Source organism: Cebidichthys violaceus, unplaced genomic scaffold (assembly GCF_023349555.1).
Source record: "Cebidichthys violaceus isolate CVI_PGR_0920_01 unplaced genomic scaffold, fCebVio1.0.p SCAF_14, whole genome shotgun sequence".
Taxonomy (NCBI): Eukaryota; Metazoa; Chordata; class Actinopteri; order Perciformes; family Stichaeidae; genus Cebidichthys; species Cebidichthys violaceus.
Window position 1 is genome coordinate 11,689,109 of NW_027176307.1, and position 17,229 is coordinate 11,706,337.

Consider the following 17,229-nt stretch of genomic DNA (forward strand, 5'->3'; position numbering starts at 1 on the left):
CAAGTAACGGGTATTAAGTGCTACGTTCAAAGTGAGGACAAAATATCATCAAGTCAAATAGTTATCCAATGAATGGCAAACATTAAATCACCTAAATAAAAAAATAGCTCTAAACTCACAAAGCATTTAGGTGTAGTACCTCTATCTCTATCTAATCGATGCTTCCATCTAGCGGCTGCTTTACGCAACTACATCAGCAAAACACCGCCAGACTACTGTCTGCATCCGGGTCAGCCAGCAGTAATGGCGGCCACCATGGAGACAACTGCCGGCATGAGCAATATGCTGCAATTCATGAAACTTATCGGACAGCTCAAAGTAAGACGCCCAAACTCCTTCCACTGTTGATCTGGTCCCTGACCAATAAATGAACAACAAATAATCTGTAGTGTATTAACGCTCAATCTGTAGCTTGTAAATTGTTTTGCTGGAGCTACAAGGCAGTGCTTTTTGTCCCAAAGTGCAGCTTATCTATTCCTTCCCTGCCCACCCCCACCCACACATACTACTACCATCTTATTACAACAATAAGCAAATCGTATCTGTGTCCTTTTGTCCAATCAACAGCTAAAACACAAACATTATCTCAAAAGACTACAAAAACAGGAAACATGCTCCTTCCAGGACCTGCAGCCAGTGGATTTTTGTTTAAAATGTCTTAAATTATAAAGTGTGCAGTCAAACAACATTTGTTGTGAAGTCAGTGTCTACAAACTTCCCCTTTTCTGTGCCACTGATAACGTGTGGGTTGTGGTTGGTGTTACCTGCAGAGGGTCCCACGGACTGGATGGGTGTACAGGAACGTACAGAATCCAGAGAGTGTATCGGACCACATGTACCGCATGGCCATGATGTCTCTGACCATCACAGACCCCACAGTGGACAAGGACAGGTACTTCATTCGCACATCTTGCACCCAGACCTTCTTCCAATCCACCGGGATGAACGGAGCTCTTCAATATCATTTAAAAAGCATGAATACTCATCACAGCATGTTGCTTATGTGGCGTAGTCCTAGTATGATGGTTCGCAAAATACTTGAATACTAACTTCTATCATGCTCATACTTTAGATGCATAAAGCTGGCTCTGGTTCATGACATGGCAGAGTGCATTGTGGGAGATATCGCTCCATCGGACAACATCAGTAAAGCTGAGAAACACAGGCGAGAAGAGGCAAGGGACCGCCATCGCTCACATCACTGATGCATGTTCTGAACACAATAGAGTCCGTTGAGTGGAGTTGATGATGGTTTAAATGAAATCTTCTCATTTCCCCGCCTCTCTCAGGAAGCGATGAGACGTCTATCAGCTCTTCTGCCGGAGGGACTCAAGCAGGAGATGTACGGGCTCTGGGAGGTACGCCTCTGTTGTGTTTGTAGCTCACAAATGACCGTTAAACGTATCTTAACAGGAGACTGTCTGTCATGTCCGTTCTGATTATATTATACCAGAATGTGTTTTTTTTTCCTTCTGCAGGAGTATGAAACTCAGAGCAGCCAGGAGGCCAGGTTGGTGAAACAGTTCGACCTCCTGGAGATGATCCTGCAGGCTCACGAGTATGAGGAGCTGGAGGGAACGCCGGGAAGACTGCAGGAGTTCTTTGACTCCACCAACGGCAAGTCGTCTTCTCCTTTTCACATCTGTTTCACATCTGTTTCTCTCTTCTTCGCTGGATCTCATCACTTAAGTGTCTCACGTTTTGGCACCAGGGGATCGATCGCCTTTCTTTTCTTTTCTCTGCGTCATTTGTTCAATGCGTGCATATATACATTTGATGGGTTGTCTTTTCTTTCTTGACATGAGATGCAGACTTTTTATGAATTGAATTCTGTCTCTCAGGCCGTTTCCACCACCCAGACGTGCTCCAGCTCCTCAGCTCTCTGAATGAAGAGAGAGGAAGTCACGTGACTAAAACGGATGAAATAAAGACGACCGGCGCTGCATCTTCACAGCCACGTAGGACGCCGCACACCTCGTGACTCTAACGCAGGAGTAGAGGCAATAAGACAGACTGCGTGTACGAGGATGAACAAACATCACGGGATCATGGTGGGAAAATAGTTTTGGGAGTTTCAGCTGTCTTCTACATCGCCTCATTTTTAAGCATTCGCTACAGATCAACCGAGAAAACTGTCAAAATGTAATGAAATTATCTTAAAAATGGGTTGAATACAACTTATATCAATGCCCAGATGTAATGTAGAGAGAAACTCCAATACTTCTTTACATCAACAGGTTTTATTGTTTCCAGTTCATTGACAAATACATGTTGGATTACATTTTGTCATGTTATATATGTATACTATCTGCCAGATGTTTCATTATACAGTTATCCTTTATGAAATGTAACAATGGTGCTGATCTTACTGTACAGTATTCAGAATATGTTAGTGACAGACTCAGGAATTCAGTGTTTGACGCATGAGAAAACCGTGGTCACATGATGTCATTTGTTAATTTGTTGCATAAAACTTCAGTTCAGCACATTATTACATTTATTAATGTGTTTTTTTTCGACAGGTTCAGTCAAAGTTGTCAGTGTTTATTGTAAGAATCAGTCATTTGTGATGTTTGGTTTGGTTTAACTGATCTTTAATATCGATGCATCGGTCATATAAAATGTATAATGGTGTGTGATTAATCACATGGATACAGATTGATGTATTATGTCTTTGGGTTTTAGAGTTTTAGTAAAAACATTTGTAAAAAGTTCTTGAAGCTGGAGATTAGTTCAGTTTGTTTTCAAACCAACACAATACACAAAGGTCAAATATATACTGCAGTTAATTCTCTAATTACTCAACATGCACACCTCCGTTATTTGGTGACGGGTCAGACAACCTTTTCTTACGGCACAAGATCCGTCAGCCCTTGAATGCTTCAACAGGATTTTTATTGAACATTTCTTCTCGTGTCTTAAACCACAGCAAAGAAAATAGATTCTTATAACACATGAAAGACAAAAGCAGAAACACAGCGGTTTATGTATTGAAAACGGAACGATTCGTTAAAGAAAAACAGGATGTTTTTACCCAAACATTAAATTAGACTGTTAATGTTTTGTGGCACCAACCTTTTCATAACGAGCAGTAAAAAATGATACGGCATATCGTCTTTCAGCATTAATCAGATTAGTTAGTTAAAAATCTGATCTGTGCTCCTGAAGCAACATCAAGCAGCAGCACGATGTCATATTCATATTTTACCGTGTATTAGTTACATAGACAACAGGCTTTTACGTTATCGGGACCATTTTAGGGTTAAAATGTCACGTTTTACACCCGCGTGTGAATCCAGCACTAATGTGAGCTACAGCAGTTCAACCCGAGCTTAACCTGAATGTCCAGTTTAAACTGCGGATGTTTGGAGAAAACAGTGTTTTTATTTCCAGCATTAGACTCAGTTGTCAGAAGTGATTAATCAGATGTTGCATCAGCCATGCAGTCGGTGCTTCACTTCTTCCTATAGACTAGTTAGTCTTAGATGGTGTGAATGCACAGACTCATTAAACATGCCATAATAAGTATGACTCATTGAAATAGTGTCCCGGCCCTAACTGTTAGCAGCCGGAAATGTGTCAGCTGTAATAAACAAAAATTAAACAGTAGTACGACTGGCTCTATTTGCAAAGTCTGCCCACAAGATATTGTTTTAGGTGCCATAACTAAATCTTAAGATCGTTTGTCTTAGTGTAAAATCATTTATACGAGTTTACAAATACACCCAGGACTTCTGGGTGGATCAATATGGGTTATATGTATATTTCTTTATGTTTTAGTACAAAGTACAAGGTAGATTTTTATACAAACACTTAACTGTATTTCTAATAATAACCTAATAATGTCGTTTTTGGTAGTTATGTAGAGTTTTGATTCTGCACCAACGTGGCTGTGAAGTCAAATTTCCACAGCAAATGAAGGAATCAATAATCTCTCATTTGTTAAACCCACCGCACTGAAAATAAGTCCTGTAACAAGATCAACCCGCTCTGATCTCTTGGTAACATTCAAAGTGATCAACAGATTCACTTTAGCTACATGTGGGATAATCTGAGAGGCTCTCTAGGTTTATTAGTGCACGCTTCTGACGTTAGCCGTCTCAAAATAAAAGGAGACAGCTGCTGCTTTAGAATATTCAGGTTACATTTTTTTTTGGTCCAAACCAGAAATCGCATCAATTTTCTATCAATCTAAGCATTCGAGGTTGCAGGAAATTCCATCCAAGTGTTAAGGAGACTTAATAGCGGACGCCAGATTGTTCGCAAAAGCATCTCATTGCGTTAACGCGATCAAACAAAAGCATTCTGTAACAATTCAGTCAGAGCATCGAGTACGTGTGCGACACGAGCTCCTGGTTGAAGGCTCTAACACGGCCTCTCGAAGCTGTCCGTCAAGTTGTTGGTGGGCGTGTCCTGAGAGCTGGCATGCGCCGCGGAGGAGAGGACTTCCTCAAAGCTGCCTCCCGTCTCCGGACCGCCGACCTTTGTCTGTGGAAAAATGCATCAACATGAAATGTGCCGTCATGACTGAAGAGCTCCTCTTTTGCTCGGGGTGAGCAGGCAAAAAGACTTCCACGTTCACACAATGCCAGTGAGCACATAAGAGGATGAGAGGGATGTTTCATTTGAACCTATAAAGCGGAAATGTTAACTTTCAGGAACTAATTTAAACAGCTAAGAAGTGCTTAGTTTTCTATAATAAAAAAAAAAGGCCCCCGTTATCCTTAATGTGATATTAAAAGTCAGAAACATTTATCATTTTGCTCAGTGATAAAATAAATCAGAAAGCAGATGGTGGTCTTTACAGCGGCGCCTACAAAGAGACTGCATCAGGATCAGTGTGAATATAAATAACCAGCAGGCTCACTGCGAAGAGTCAGGAGTGTAAGCTAATTACAGTGTTCAGTCCTCTCTGCTTCACCGACGCTTTGTAACGTTCAGAGACATGACCCGTTCCTCTGTGCGGTACTTTATATGCTCTTAATTAGTGACTGCCAATAGTTCTGTTGGCAGGACTAGCAAATAGTTGCTTAAGATAACCAGCAGTTCCAGCATACAGACACTAGGTACAGAAATGTGGACAAGAAGCTTTCAAAATAAAACTATAAGACATTTTGAATGCCTTGAAATAAGTGAGAGACCATTCAGAAGAGAACATGTTTTTGTTCCATCATTATGCTTAATATCGCTCTCTCACACTCTCAAACAGCGCTTACCTTGATAGTGGACACTGTAGTCTCGACTTTTTCCTCAAAAGACTTGAAGCTGGGAGAGTTTCTGGAAAGAAAAGAAAGGAAGACATTTAATATTATTGAACTACGACCCAAAACAATTTGCTGAGCTATTTTCAAAAATATTTTCTGCTAAAATGAAAGTACTACAACGGTAGTTCATGACCCGTTTGTTTGTGATACAACAGTAAGTATTTACAGTGATATCATGTTAAAACATCTCTGGTATGTAAATAAATGTTAATGGAAGGCACACGTTATAAACAGGTCGCTTCTATAAACTGGAACAACTGCCCCGCGGTTAAATGCCTCTGCCAACCAGTCATGTTGCAGATTTACATCCATGTCTGTCCAAAATGTCATCTCTTCATCATTTTTGTGCCAAACAGAAATCATAATTAGTTATAATAATTAGCATAGAGAATTATTGAATTATCCTGAGATGTCACGCTCACGAGAGTGAGACGGACGCTCGGTCACAGTGAGCTTTGACCACCAAAATCCAATCAGTTCATCCTTGAGTCCAGATGGACGTTTGTTCCAAATTTGAAGAAATTCCCTCCAGGCGTTCCTGAGATATAATCGCGTTAACGAGAATAGATCGGACGGACAACCCAAAAACACAACTCCTGACACACTGAAGCAGCACTGGACCAGGTGTTTATGCAACATGAAGAATACAAAGACCAGAGGAAAGATAAACTGACTCTCTCTCTCACACACACACACACACACACACACACACACACAAAAGAAAGAAAGCAGAGTGGTTACCTCATGGTGGGCATGCTCATAGAGTGTCTGATAGAGTAGCTGTCCCCAGAGAGAGCGTGGTGAGAGAGGAGTTAACGATTAGCACAGGTTACACACACACACACACACACACACACACACACACACACACACACACACACACACACACACACACAGTCAGCAGGAGAAATCATTGTTTTTATGCGTTTCTTTTGACATTGTGCTCTTTAGTCAGTCGCAGGGCCAATTAGAGGAGGAAATGGAGAGAAAAGAGTAAATGTGATCAATAAACTGGTAGAGAAGTAGAGTAACAGCTCCGACCTCGACACAGACCAGAGGAGATTACATCATGGTATGATATCATGAAGGGCTGCAACTCAGTAATAATTTAAAATTGCCAAAAACAGTATGGTTTTACATGCATTCTTTGAGTATCGGAGACCAAAGTCAATTCGATCTGATTCAGACATGAGAAAAGCAATTGAGACTCAGATGTTTGGAGTCCCCACTCCTAACAGTCATCAGTGAGTTGAGACTCCTTAGTGAGGAACAACTAATGCGACACAATCAGAGTGTGATTCTTACCCTATCGAGTTGGACCTTGGGAAGCATTGAGAAAGATGGAAAAACAATCTCTTTTACAGATACTTTGACAGGCCTCGTATACGTCACAGTCACTCTTTCACTTGGGCAGAACATTCATGTTATTAATACAAACAATGTCGCCATAAAAAGGTAAACTACCAACTCATATCTGTTAGGGGAAGTAAACTGGCAGCAAGAGAACTACAGTAACACTATAGTTTATCTCACTTGTACACAGGTGTGCTGACAAACTGACAATGTTCTATTAAAGATAAACATTGTAAACACACAAAAACACAGCAATCCCATCCACACTCACACTCAGAGGAGACCCTGAATGGAATGATGATCACAAAACAAATATCTATGTGATCACGCAGACACACAGCAGATGAAAGAATAAAGAGTTAGGTGTTGAAAGAGAAATGTGGCAGAATTAACAGTGGCCGATATTTAACTGCACAAAAACAACAGAGAGACAGACAAACGTACAAACAGACAGACAGACAGACAGACAGACAGACAGACAGACAGCATGATAGACTGTATCCCTTGAGAATTAAATGGTGGGAAAATACTTGATATGACAAAATGACTTGCAAGAACACACATCAAACACACACACAAATAAAAATACAAACATGCTCACTGTGTGTGCACACAATCCCAAACCTATGCACACCATGAATAAACCACAGGGACATACCTCCGAGGGAACAGTAACTCTAGACCAACCATGCTGGAATAACCAAAGATAAAACATTGTTTCCTTTCTGTACTTCATACTCCAAAAACATAATAAGCTGCAGTGTACACAGTGACAATAATATATATACAATATATATATATATATATATATATATATATATATAGTCTTTAAAGCATTGCCACTGTCAACACGTTACAGGATATATAACAGTTTTACAATTTTATGTTTTTTTAAAATATATAAACTGATTTTGCTTAAACAAATAAACAACTTTTACTGTATGTTGTCACGCGGCTGTCCCTCCCATCATCTTTTCATACGCCTCCTAAGGCACATACATGAAGTCACACAGGCCCACATTCTCTAGCTTTTTCTTGTCATCATACACAGTGCCGTATTTATTGCATACAGAACAATGCAGGCCTGTGTTGTGTTGACTTTCAGTGTCTCAAACAGAGCAGCACTGAGTGACAGAGAGGCAAAGAGACAGGACAAGAAAAAGAAAGTGACCGAGGAGGACAGACTTTGCCTCTGGCCCTTCAGCTCCCACAGAAAGCAGCTTAAAGTGGGATTACATAATCTCAATCCCCCCCCCCCCCCCCCCCCGAGCAGGATAGAGCAAAGAGTCAAAACTCTCTGAGAGACGGCGATGGATATAAAACATGTGAATCAGATAAAAGTGGGAATGCATCAGTGGTGAATAGATAGGCTGGGGTTATGAAGCTGTTTGGATATGTAAATGTGTTTATGACGGGGGAAATACAACCATGGCTGCAAAAGACACCTGTCCTGCCTCAAGGAGACAACGTGACGACGTGTCCAGCAGAGTGCAACTGTCAACAAAGCAACCGGATTCAGTGGGTGACTTGTGTCCACACTGTTTGTATGATTTACCCTAAGTCAACACAGATAATGTTCAGTAAAAATAGACATGGTTGTGTACCTCATGTCCCCAAACTTCCTGGTGATGGCGCTGCCCAGTGTGTTGAAGGCAGCTGAGGTTTTCTGTCCGGCTGTGGACAGCGTCTCCGATGTCTTCTTATAGCTGAGACAAAAAGAAGACGCATTGAAAATATGTCATTATTATTCCCTAAATACAGTATTCATACAAATGGATACAGCAAATATGACAGGCACAAACACGTAAACACACATATAATAATAAGTATCAGAAGAGGTGGGAATCACCAGAGGCTATTATCACGATACTTAAGTCAAGGTAGAATATTATCACGATACTTAAGTCCAGATAGAATATTATCACGATAGTTAAGTCAAGATAGAATATTATCACGATACTTATGTCTCGATACAATATTATCACGATACTTAAGTCTCGATACTTAAGTTACGATTCAATAATATCAAAATACTTAAGTCACGATACAATATAATCACGATTCTTAAGACACAATACTTAAGTCTCAATATGATATTATCAAGATACTTAAGTCTCGATATATTATCAAGATACTTAAGTCAGTCAAGCAGACAGACAACCTTTTCCCTAAAAAGCAAGAATATTTCCTCTTGACATACTGCTCCACACATACAGCACACACCGACATCGAGCTGCCTAACAAAGCCACCGCCCTAGACTTACTGGTCAACATCACTCATTGATCTTGCTTTTAAAAATTACAATCAGGTTTATTCTGACAATATAAATTTGAGCTGTACTAATGTATTGTCCTGTGTTTTAAAGCTCGGTAGTGTGGCCGACCATTTTGTTTATATTTGCATCATGGATTTGCATCATGGATAACTTCCACACATCCGTGTTACCGAGCTTTTCTAGGATCTTACACTCATGTGGCCTTACTGGTTCATTATAGATGAGGACGTCAACTGTGTGTGTAAAGTGATCTTCAGGCTGAAGTGTAACTGGATAAGAAGGGAGGCCTCTGGAGACTATCCCCTTGCTCTTCTCTGTCTCTTGGTGTCTGGGTGAGACCTTATAGCTCATAGTCTAACGAGGAAATTAGGTTATTTCTCTGCACACTAAAATAAACTCGTCAAAAAAGTCCTATCCTGGTTGAGTGGAACATCACAGATGTCTTTTCCCTGCCGATAATACAGTTAAAACTCATTGAGATATGTTAACTGTGTCATGGGGTCAGCAATAGCCTTTAGCATTGTGTAGCATGTGTATTTAATCAGGTTTATGATGTCTGTTGCAGTGAGTGCAACAAAGATAACAATTACACATATTGTGCAGATAAGAGCAGAGGATTATGTCTTTAGAATTAGGTTTGTGATATCTGTTAGAAAACAGAACTACCTACTCTTTGTATTGTGTGTCCTGTAAAGGGCATCTTTGTTGACAGCAAACAGAAAAGCCATTTCGTCCACTTCCTCCCCTTCACTTTAACTCAATCAATCCTTCAAACCGTTTCTTTATCGGTCAGCTGTCAAAAACAAAAACGCACATGTACTTACGCTGTGGTGGTCTGCATGTCGTGCCAGCCTCTACTTAAGTTGTTTCTGAGCTCGTTCAGCGAAGTCATGCCCAGTTTCTGTTTGAGCTCCGCGTGCTGCTTCTCTTTGGACGTCAAAACCTGCTTCAGCGTACTGATCTCCTCCTCCAGCTGGACGTACACAAAAAGAGAGAAAGCGCTGCTTAACGGTCTTCATACGATACAACGCCTCTTGTTTATTCCGAGCGTGCACGTGCGAACATACTTTAGCCAACTCTTGTTGAATCTCCTCTCTCTCCTCCTCCGTCAAGCTGGAGTTTAAGTGGACTTCTGACGCCATGTCTTCATCAGCCTCCCTCAATGGCTCAGAGTCCAAAAAACCTGAATGAAATGTACACAAACACAGGAAGAAAAGTTAATTAAAACCTCTCTGTGAACTGTAAAACGGTGAGGTTAAAAGACCTGTGAATGATGTAAAGAAATTTAAGTACAGTAAAAAAAAATCTGCATTTGCTCCTGGAAACAAAAGCTTTAATTTGTCATTAATATTGACAAGTTATTGTCCATATACATGCACCTAACAAAGGGTCTGACAAATGGATGTAATGTAATTCTTATTGGTGTCAATGACAAGTTTAACTACCTTGTACTTTAATTTAAACGTGAAAGACAAAATGCTTTGATCTACTTTTTTTAAAATGTATCCTCCCTTTTTCCAATTTTGTTGTTTTGACTGTGTGCTGCTAAGTGACGGCGTCCATGTCTGAGTCCACATATCTGTCTGTCTGTCTGTCTGTCTGTATGTCTGACTGTGCCTCTGACAGTTATGTAATCTGTGGCGGCAGACTGTAGAGTTTTAATCTGGATTAACTGAGGTGGATTATCTTGCTGCCGGACACTACAGACTGCCACACACACACACACACACACACACACACACACAAACAAACAAGATGCTGTTTCTGGGGACAGATTGACTTTAAAAGTTACAATATTGGATTTTAGTGGAACCAAAACTGAACACATTATGAAACAGTCTTTAGAAGATATTCCCTCTTTCTGCTTTTCACAGAAACACTTTATTCTACTACTTCCACACGGTACTTCTGGAAAGAGCACTGTGTCAAAATACACACAATCCCACACACACTCTTTAGACGCTGATCCATAACTAAACCACTACATGCACTTCCAAGAAACAACAAACATACATTTCAAATGTGTTTATGAATGAAACTTTGCTTTCATGCAGAGCAAGGGAGCCGTTTGCTGACTCTCATATGACGCAGCAGAAATACATCGAACCCATCAACATCAATTTGCAGAATGGTGATTTGTTTTCCCCTTCGTAATTTGCAATATTCTGCATACCTGATTGAACGACCAGAGATTTTCACAAACTGTTTGAGTCTGATTAGCCTTGTATTGTTGCAGGACATTTTTTGAAGGTAAATCATGACAGACAGGTACCACACAGCAGCAGGACGACCATGTAACTTTACACACGACCCAAGAAATGCAAATACATGCAGGTAATTACATCGCTTTATGTTCGTAGTGGACATGTGAACGTTCTGCACGTGAACTGTATCTAGAAAACACAGTTTCTTTACAGAATGGAAAAGAATTACTGTACCTGCTGTGAGGTGTCCTCTCTCTTGATGTGGCAGCATTATAAGACAGGTGAGGACAGCGTAAGGTTAGTGAAGACGGACAAATAACACAATTCTGCTAAAAAGGTACTTGAACATCTAAGGGGTTCAACAGTAAATGCTGCAAACACATTTACATTTCACACAAGTGTAGCACTACACACCAGAAGGCCTTTCTATAGTAAGTAGCTATTTCTGCATACAGTCACACCACTCAGCAGAAGCAGGACAATTGGACTTTTAAACCCCCTGCGGCTAAGACGGAAGCTTTTCATGTCTGTTAGATAAGATCTGAGTCTTTATTCATGTCCACGTGGCCATGAGCAGACCATAAACACGCCAGGAAGAGCGCTCATTTAAACACCTTCAGTTCAGTATTAATTGGAGGCAATTGCAATGAAACGTTAACGGTTTCATTCATTAACTTGAACATGAAATGCGCCTGAGAGATGGATGCAACATGCTACGAACTCAACACAACAACAACCATCTCCACTTAAATTAGGATTCTTAAGTAATGTTTTTTTTGCTGGTGAATTTATGAACATGTTTAGGGCTAAATGTAACATACTGACATTCAAGATAAGTTGCAATGGCTTCTCTTTAGATGAAGCAAGTTTATTTTTAGCGACCGCTGATTTTCTTCCAGCTCACACAGGTGTTTAGGTAACACAGTGTGTACTACACTTAAAGGAGAAGCTACTACTGTATAAAAGTAAACAGGACATGAGCACGTTTGCTATTACAGGCTGTGTGTGTGTGTGTGTGTGTGTGTGTGTGTGTGTGTGTGTGTGTGTGTTGGGGGTTTCTATCAAGTCTGAAAGATGCAAGTAGTGTTTATAAGAGTCCCATGTAGTATATAGTTTTGTCACGAAGGAAACAAAAGGCACAGTGCGTAAGCTGCTTCTTTTACTATCACCACCAATGGTTTGGATAGTAATAGATGTTGGTTAAGAAAGATGGTCCCTGTCATTGGATACACTGCTGTAGCGTCGCCATTTGTCAGGAATGGGAGGAATGCTGAAACAAGTTAATGATCCCAGTCATGGTTCACTGCATGAAATTGGTTAAAGCTCAGATCCTAAGCGGAGTGGATCGATGAGAAGTTTCAGGTCACGGGCGACAACATTTTAAAGCAATGTGAAGAGGCAACTTTGCCGAACGCTGCTAAGTGATTATCTTGTGCAAGTGGGCCTATTATTCCACTGAATTTAACCGTCCACTGTAAACTGCTTCTTGTACATCACAGATGTTGCTAATCATGTTCTAGGACATACAATGCCAGGATTTTAGAAGGGTTTCCTCTGACACACAACGGTTTGACCAAAACACTAAAAATAAAGTCTCTTGCTTTCATTATTTGGGTTTGTCGATTTTTTATTTTTTTAGTTTACGTGTTCTGTATTTGTTTGATTTAAGCCCAACATGGTCAATGTCAGTTTAAAGCCTGATCTGCCAAGATTTAAATCATTTTGTCATATTATTGGTTGGCCTGACAGTCAAAATAAGACAAGACTATAATATAAAATCCCCCCAAATGAATAGATATAACCAAAAGGACTCAGAAGCAGCTCTATTGTGACTTCAGGTGATCAAGTGATTGGGAGACTTTCTATTCTACAGGCTCTAGTTCTAGTCTATCCCTCTTCACCTGTGCTGTCCAGCTGCATATCCCAAGTGGTGGACATGGCCCAGCTGTCAGAGTGGGACATTGATGTCTCGCCCCACTGATCGTCCCCTGATGGGGACGTTTTACTCCACTCAGTCAGGTTTTCCCCATTTGGAGCCGCGTCTCCGCCATATGAGCGTCTTTTAACCGATTTCTCGTCAGAGGGGTAAAACACGGCCCGATTCAAACCTGAGCAAAGTTACAGTTGAACACAGTTTCAGTAGACAAGACAGGAAGCGCCTGATTCATCTTATTGTGCAACTGACGACTCGCCTTTCAATGACGTTTTACTTAATTGACAAAAAAAAGAAAAATACAGGAAGTTCCCTCTGGTGAGCGAGTTTTAAAAGTCTCAGCTTGTGGAAAAGTAATCAACGATTCATTTGTTACGGAGATGCCAATTCTATTTTATGTGGTACTAAATATCTTATGTCATTAAACCTTCGCTTGCATACACTCTGTGTCTTTATCGTGCCCAGCATACATTATACTAGCCCTCTAATTCAGGCTGGACTCCCAACTGGGCAACAGCTGAGGGGCCCCGACAGCAAATTTGAATCATACTTGAATAGTTCAATGACGTGCCATTAAAAGGGGCATCAATTATTAAGCTGTATTAATATTCACTGTATATTTGGGTCAAGGACAGCCCTGACCTGAATCATATTAATCCAAATCTATTTGGATAATAAATTACCTTTTGAGTCTCTCTCGTCTCTTCTGTTTTAAATAAGCCTCCTTGGGCTCTGGGAGATTTTTTTTTTTTTTTTTTTAATGAAAACCTTTCACAGTCTTGTAGCTTTTTATAGACACAATGATTAATAAGCAGTTTATTAAAAAAAAAAAAAGAACATTAGTTGCAGCCCTGCTTTAGAGAAAGTCTTACTTTCGTTAAGTTACTTCTGAAGGTCAATTTGTCGGAAATTAAAAACCTCAAGTTAGCGGAATGGCATTTAAAATGATTAATTGATTAATTAAAGACCACACTCACTCACTGTCCTGACTAGTAGCAGTTATATTAACACTGAATCACGTGAGGAAGAAAACTGCTGCTGCACTGATCTTGAAACACGCTGCACTTCTTCCAACATCCCGGTCAGCGGTCACCAGCTGCGCTTCGCCGTCACTTCCTGTGATGTGCAGCAGCAGCATCCTTACCCACCTTGTGATTCAGCGCGGATCCATCTTATTATTTATTTAGGTTTTTATCTGGGAGAGATGAGTCTTACCCCGCTCTCCCTGGTGTTTGGACGAGTTAACCCATTCCTCTCCAGGACCCATGCTGCCCCAGTCCACCACTGCTTCACTCAGAACACCAGAGTACAACTCTGCAGCAGAGCAAGGCAGCAGGGCGAGAGGAGACAAGAAGACTGGTTATACACACATGCACAAAAACACACACACACACACACACACACACACACACACACACGTTTGTCCAGTGTCCATCCTGTCACCCTGTCAGTAACTCGATAACAGTGATGTCTGTTACAAGCAGCTTATCAGAGTCGGCGTTGGCACGGGAACAGGAAGTTTTGACCCTTTGTGGTCTGAGCTCATTGGGGCGGTTTTAAAACAGGACTTTCCTGATTCATGCCACGGAACGAAACATATGCCCCTGCAGAGATAACAATGGTGTCGTTTGTAACAATAAAGCAAGAATACACAAAAAAGGTTATTGAGCAATCCTAGTTCCCCGTTTGCTGATGAAATCTCATTACACCATACTACAGCACTGCAGGAGGAAGAGACCAACGTACAGCCAGTGACAATGAATTCCTTCTGGTTCAACTTCTCCATTTAGGCTGGTAAACCAAAAGAAAGGTAATAGATTTCAGTTTGAAACATAAGCATGAGAGGTTGCATACAGTAGCATTCAAGTGTCAAGTTTACATTACATTCAAAGCAGGTGAATATCAGGTGAATATAGTGTGATATATTTCATAAGCTATCTGGCTTTAATGTAAAGTCGATGAAAAGTATCTATAGTCTCCATTCCCTGTCCCCCCCCCCCCCCCCCCCCCCCCTCCTGTTCTCTGGGGGGAAATACCTTTGGTCACAAGACTCCCATTTGGCCCGCTGGTCATGTGGCTATGCTAAATCAGAGGCCTGGGGATGGTCATATGGCTGCAAAATCAATTGAAGTCAAACCGGAGGCCGAGTAGCCTTCAGCATGACCAACAACAACAATGCTGTACATACTGTATATGAACCTTGTTCAGTCCATGTTTCAGAGCTTAAATACTCTTTGTAAAACACATAATCGCCGTTTTTAAGAGGTCATATTTCTATTAAATAAATAAAACTCATATCGAGACACACAGAGTTCATATTTATCAGGTTTAATGGAAAAGTTAAAGATTTGTTTTGCCCCAAGACAGCCTCTAACTCTCCACACAAAGTCCTGCTGACTCCCAGTTTATATGTTTATATATATATATATATATGCAATAAGACCAAATGCAGTTAGCTACCCGTGTAAACGAACACTACCTTTATCCCAGTGAGTTTTTACATTCAAATCCCCATTCCTCAGTAAAACATTAGCTGACTGAAAGAGCAACAAACTGTTGCATGCACGGTCGACTGTGACTGTAAATTAAAAAAATATATTCCAGTAAATTTGCAAAAGCACCGGTCACTGTGAGCACAAGTAGTACCCGCTGTATTAATGCCACTTGTGTCAGAACAACATCATGTCCTTCACAGCCAGATAAGGCCAAAGGACGTGGTTGGCACTGTGCACACCTCTCACATGGCTCAGTGTTTGCATTGTGCAAAGAAAGTGAAGATGCAGGAGTGAATTAGAGCACGATGGAATTGATGTCAGAGATAAATAGAAAATAACGGATCTACAAATGACACAGGAACGCCTGAAACTCGTGCATTTGAATACCAGGTCGACTCTGAGACAGGAAACAGTGTCCAGCCACAGGACTGAACTCTTGAATAAACATTAACAGAAACCTACAGAACACCGGCCAGCTGTATTCAAGTGTCTGGAGCTTCATGTCTGGATACTTATTTGTAAAATTAAATAAAAAGGTATAATTATGTGCTTCCTGAAGCAGCTTTGCATCAGAAATGTCTTCAGAAAGAGCAGCTTGATGAATGGCACGTTTGTATGTCAACGTTATAGAAACATTATACTGAAGAAGAAATGATAAAATGATACATGCCAGTTGAACTATTAGACTATAATTTAAGCGCACGTGCAGAATGAATTTATCGCTCCATTTATTTTTTGACAATTCCCAGTATTTTGTATTTATTATAGCTACTATTTCTTCCTCCACTCCTCCAACCTGAAAACGGTGACGTGTGCAGCTTCATTATCAGATCAAAATAAAGAGTTGTCTTCAACATGAACACCGACACCGACTCACCTTGTTGTCTGGTCTCCATGAGCGCGAGAGCCGAGGTGAACTTTCCCAAAAAAAAAAAAACCTCCTGAGACCGAGACGACACACACGGCAGCACGCGCAGCACCGGCCGATAGCGGCTCCGGGGTCGGCGTGTTTCCTCGGGTTCCTTTGGGTGTCACGCGCTTGGGTCAGTTTTTCATTCAAGGCGGAGCTTGGAACACGAGCCAATGGGCCTCGCGCTTTTTCGAATTTGCATAATTCACGAGTAACTGGACATATTCTTTGATAGGAAAGGAATATAGAAGGATACACAACAATATTCAGTTTACTCATGAAATCCCAAAATTAAATTCATAATAAGAGTATTTGTTTCGCGGTGGAGGAAGTACTCAGATATTTTACTTGAGTAGAAGTAGCAAAACATCAGTGTATAAATACACAATTACAGTGACGCTGGATTCAAAAGCTTACTAAAAATAAATGTACAAAATGAAAATGTATCTTTAGTGTCAAAACATGAATCTAAATGCTGCAGAGCAAGTTCACTCTGAAGTGTATAGTGAATATAAAGTATCACAAAATAATAACACTCAAGTAAAGTAGCTGGAAATTGTACTTAGGCTACGCACAGTACTTAAGGTAAATGTACTTTCCACAACTGGTGTGTGTGTAGAATGTTTCCTCTCAACCCTCTTACACAATGTCTGTCTTTGTATTGCTGTTGAAACACAAACAACAACTTCTACTACTACTACTACTACTACTACTACTACTACCACCACCACCACCACCACCACTACTACAACTACTACTACTACTACCACCACCACCACCACCACCACCACTAC

General features: G+C 40.7%; 2 protein-coding genes across 7 annotated transcripts; one reads left to right on the plus strand and one right to left on the minus strand.

Moving 5' to 3' along the window:
- Positions 1-239: 239 nt before the first annotated feature.
- On the plus strand, positions 240-2,714 carry hddc2 (HD domain containing 2). The gene is made up of 6 exons (XM_068708866.1): positions 240-318; positions 771-892; positions 1,073-1,175; positions 1,290-1,358; positions 1,479-1,617; positions 1,842-2,714. The coding sequence occupies exons 1-6, from the start codon at positions 244-246 to the stop codon at positions 1,979-1,981; spliced, it is 648 nt and encodes a 215-aa protein (XP_068564967.1). The 5' UTR covers positions 240-243; the 3' UTR covers positions 1,982-2,714.
- Positions 2,221-16,625, minus strand: tpd52l1 (tpd52 like 1). Of its 6 annotated transcripts, XM_068708865.1 has the most exons (11): positions 16,403-16,625; positions 14,237-14,344; positions 12,999-13,154; positions 11,332-11,352; positions 9,961-10,076; positions 9,718-9,866; positions 8,222-8,323; positions 6,570-6,584; positions 6,006-6,044; positions 5,217-5,277; positions 2,221-4,488 (listed from the first exon to the last, which is right to left on the minus strand). In XM_068708865.1, the coding sequence occupies exons 1-11, from the start codon at positions 16,419-16,421 to the stop codon at positions 4,366-4,368; spliced, it is 909 nt and encodes a 302-aa protein (XP_068564966.1). In that variant the 5' UTR covers positions 16,422-16,625; the 3' UTR covers positions 2,221-4,365. The 6 variants fall into 6 exon arrangements, with proteins under 6 accessions (XP_068564966.1, XP_068564961.1, XP_068564962.1 ...); XM_068708860.1 differs by lacking the exon at positions 12,999-13,154 and having other exon boundaries at positions 14,246-14,344; positions 16,403-16,618; XM_068708861.1 differs by lacking the exons at positions 11,332-11,352; positions 12,999-13,154 and having other exon boundaries at positions 14,246-14,344; positions 16,403-16,618.
- Positions 16,626-17,229: the final 604 nt, after the last annotated feature.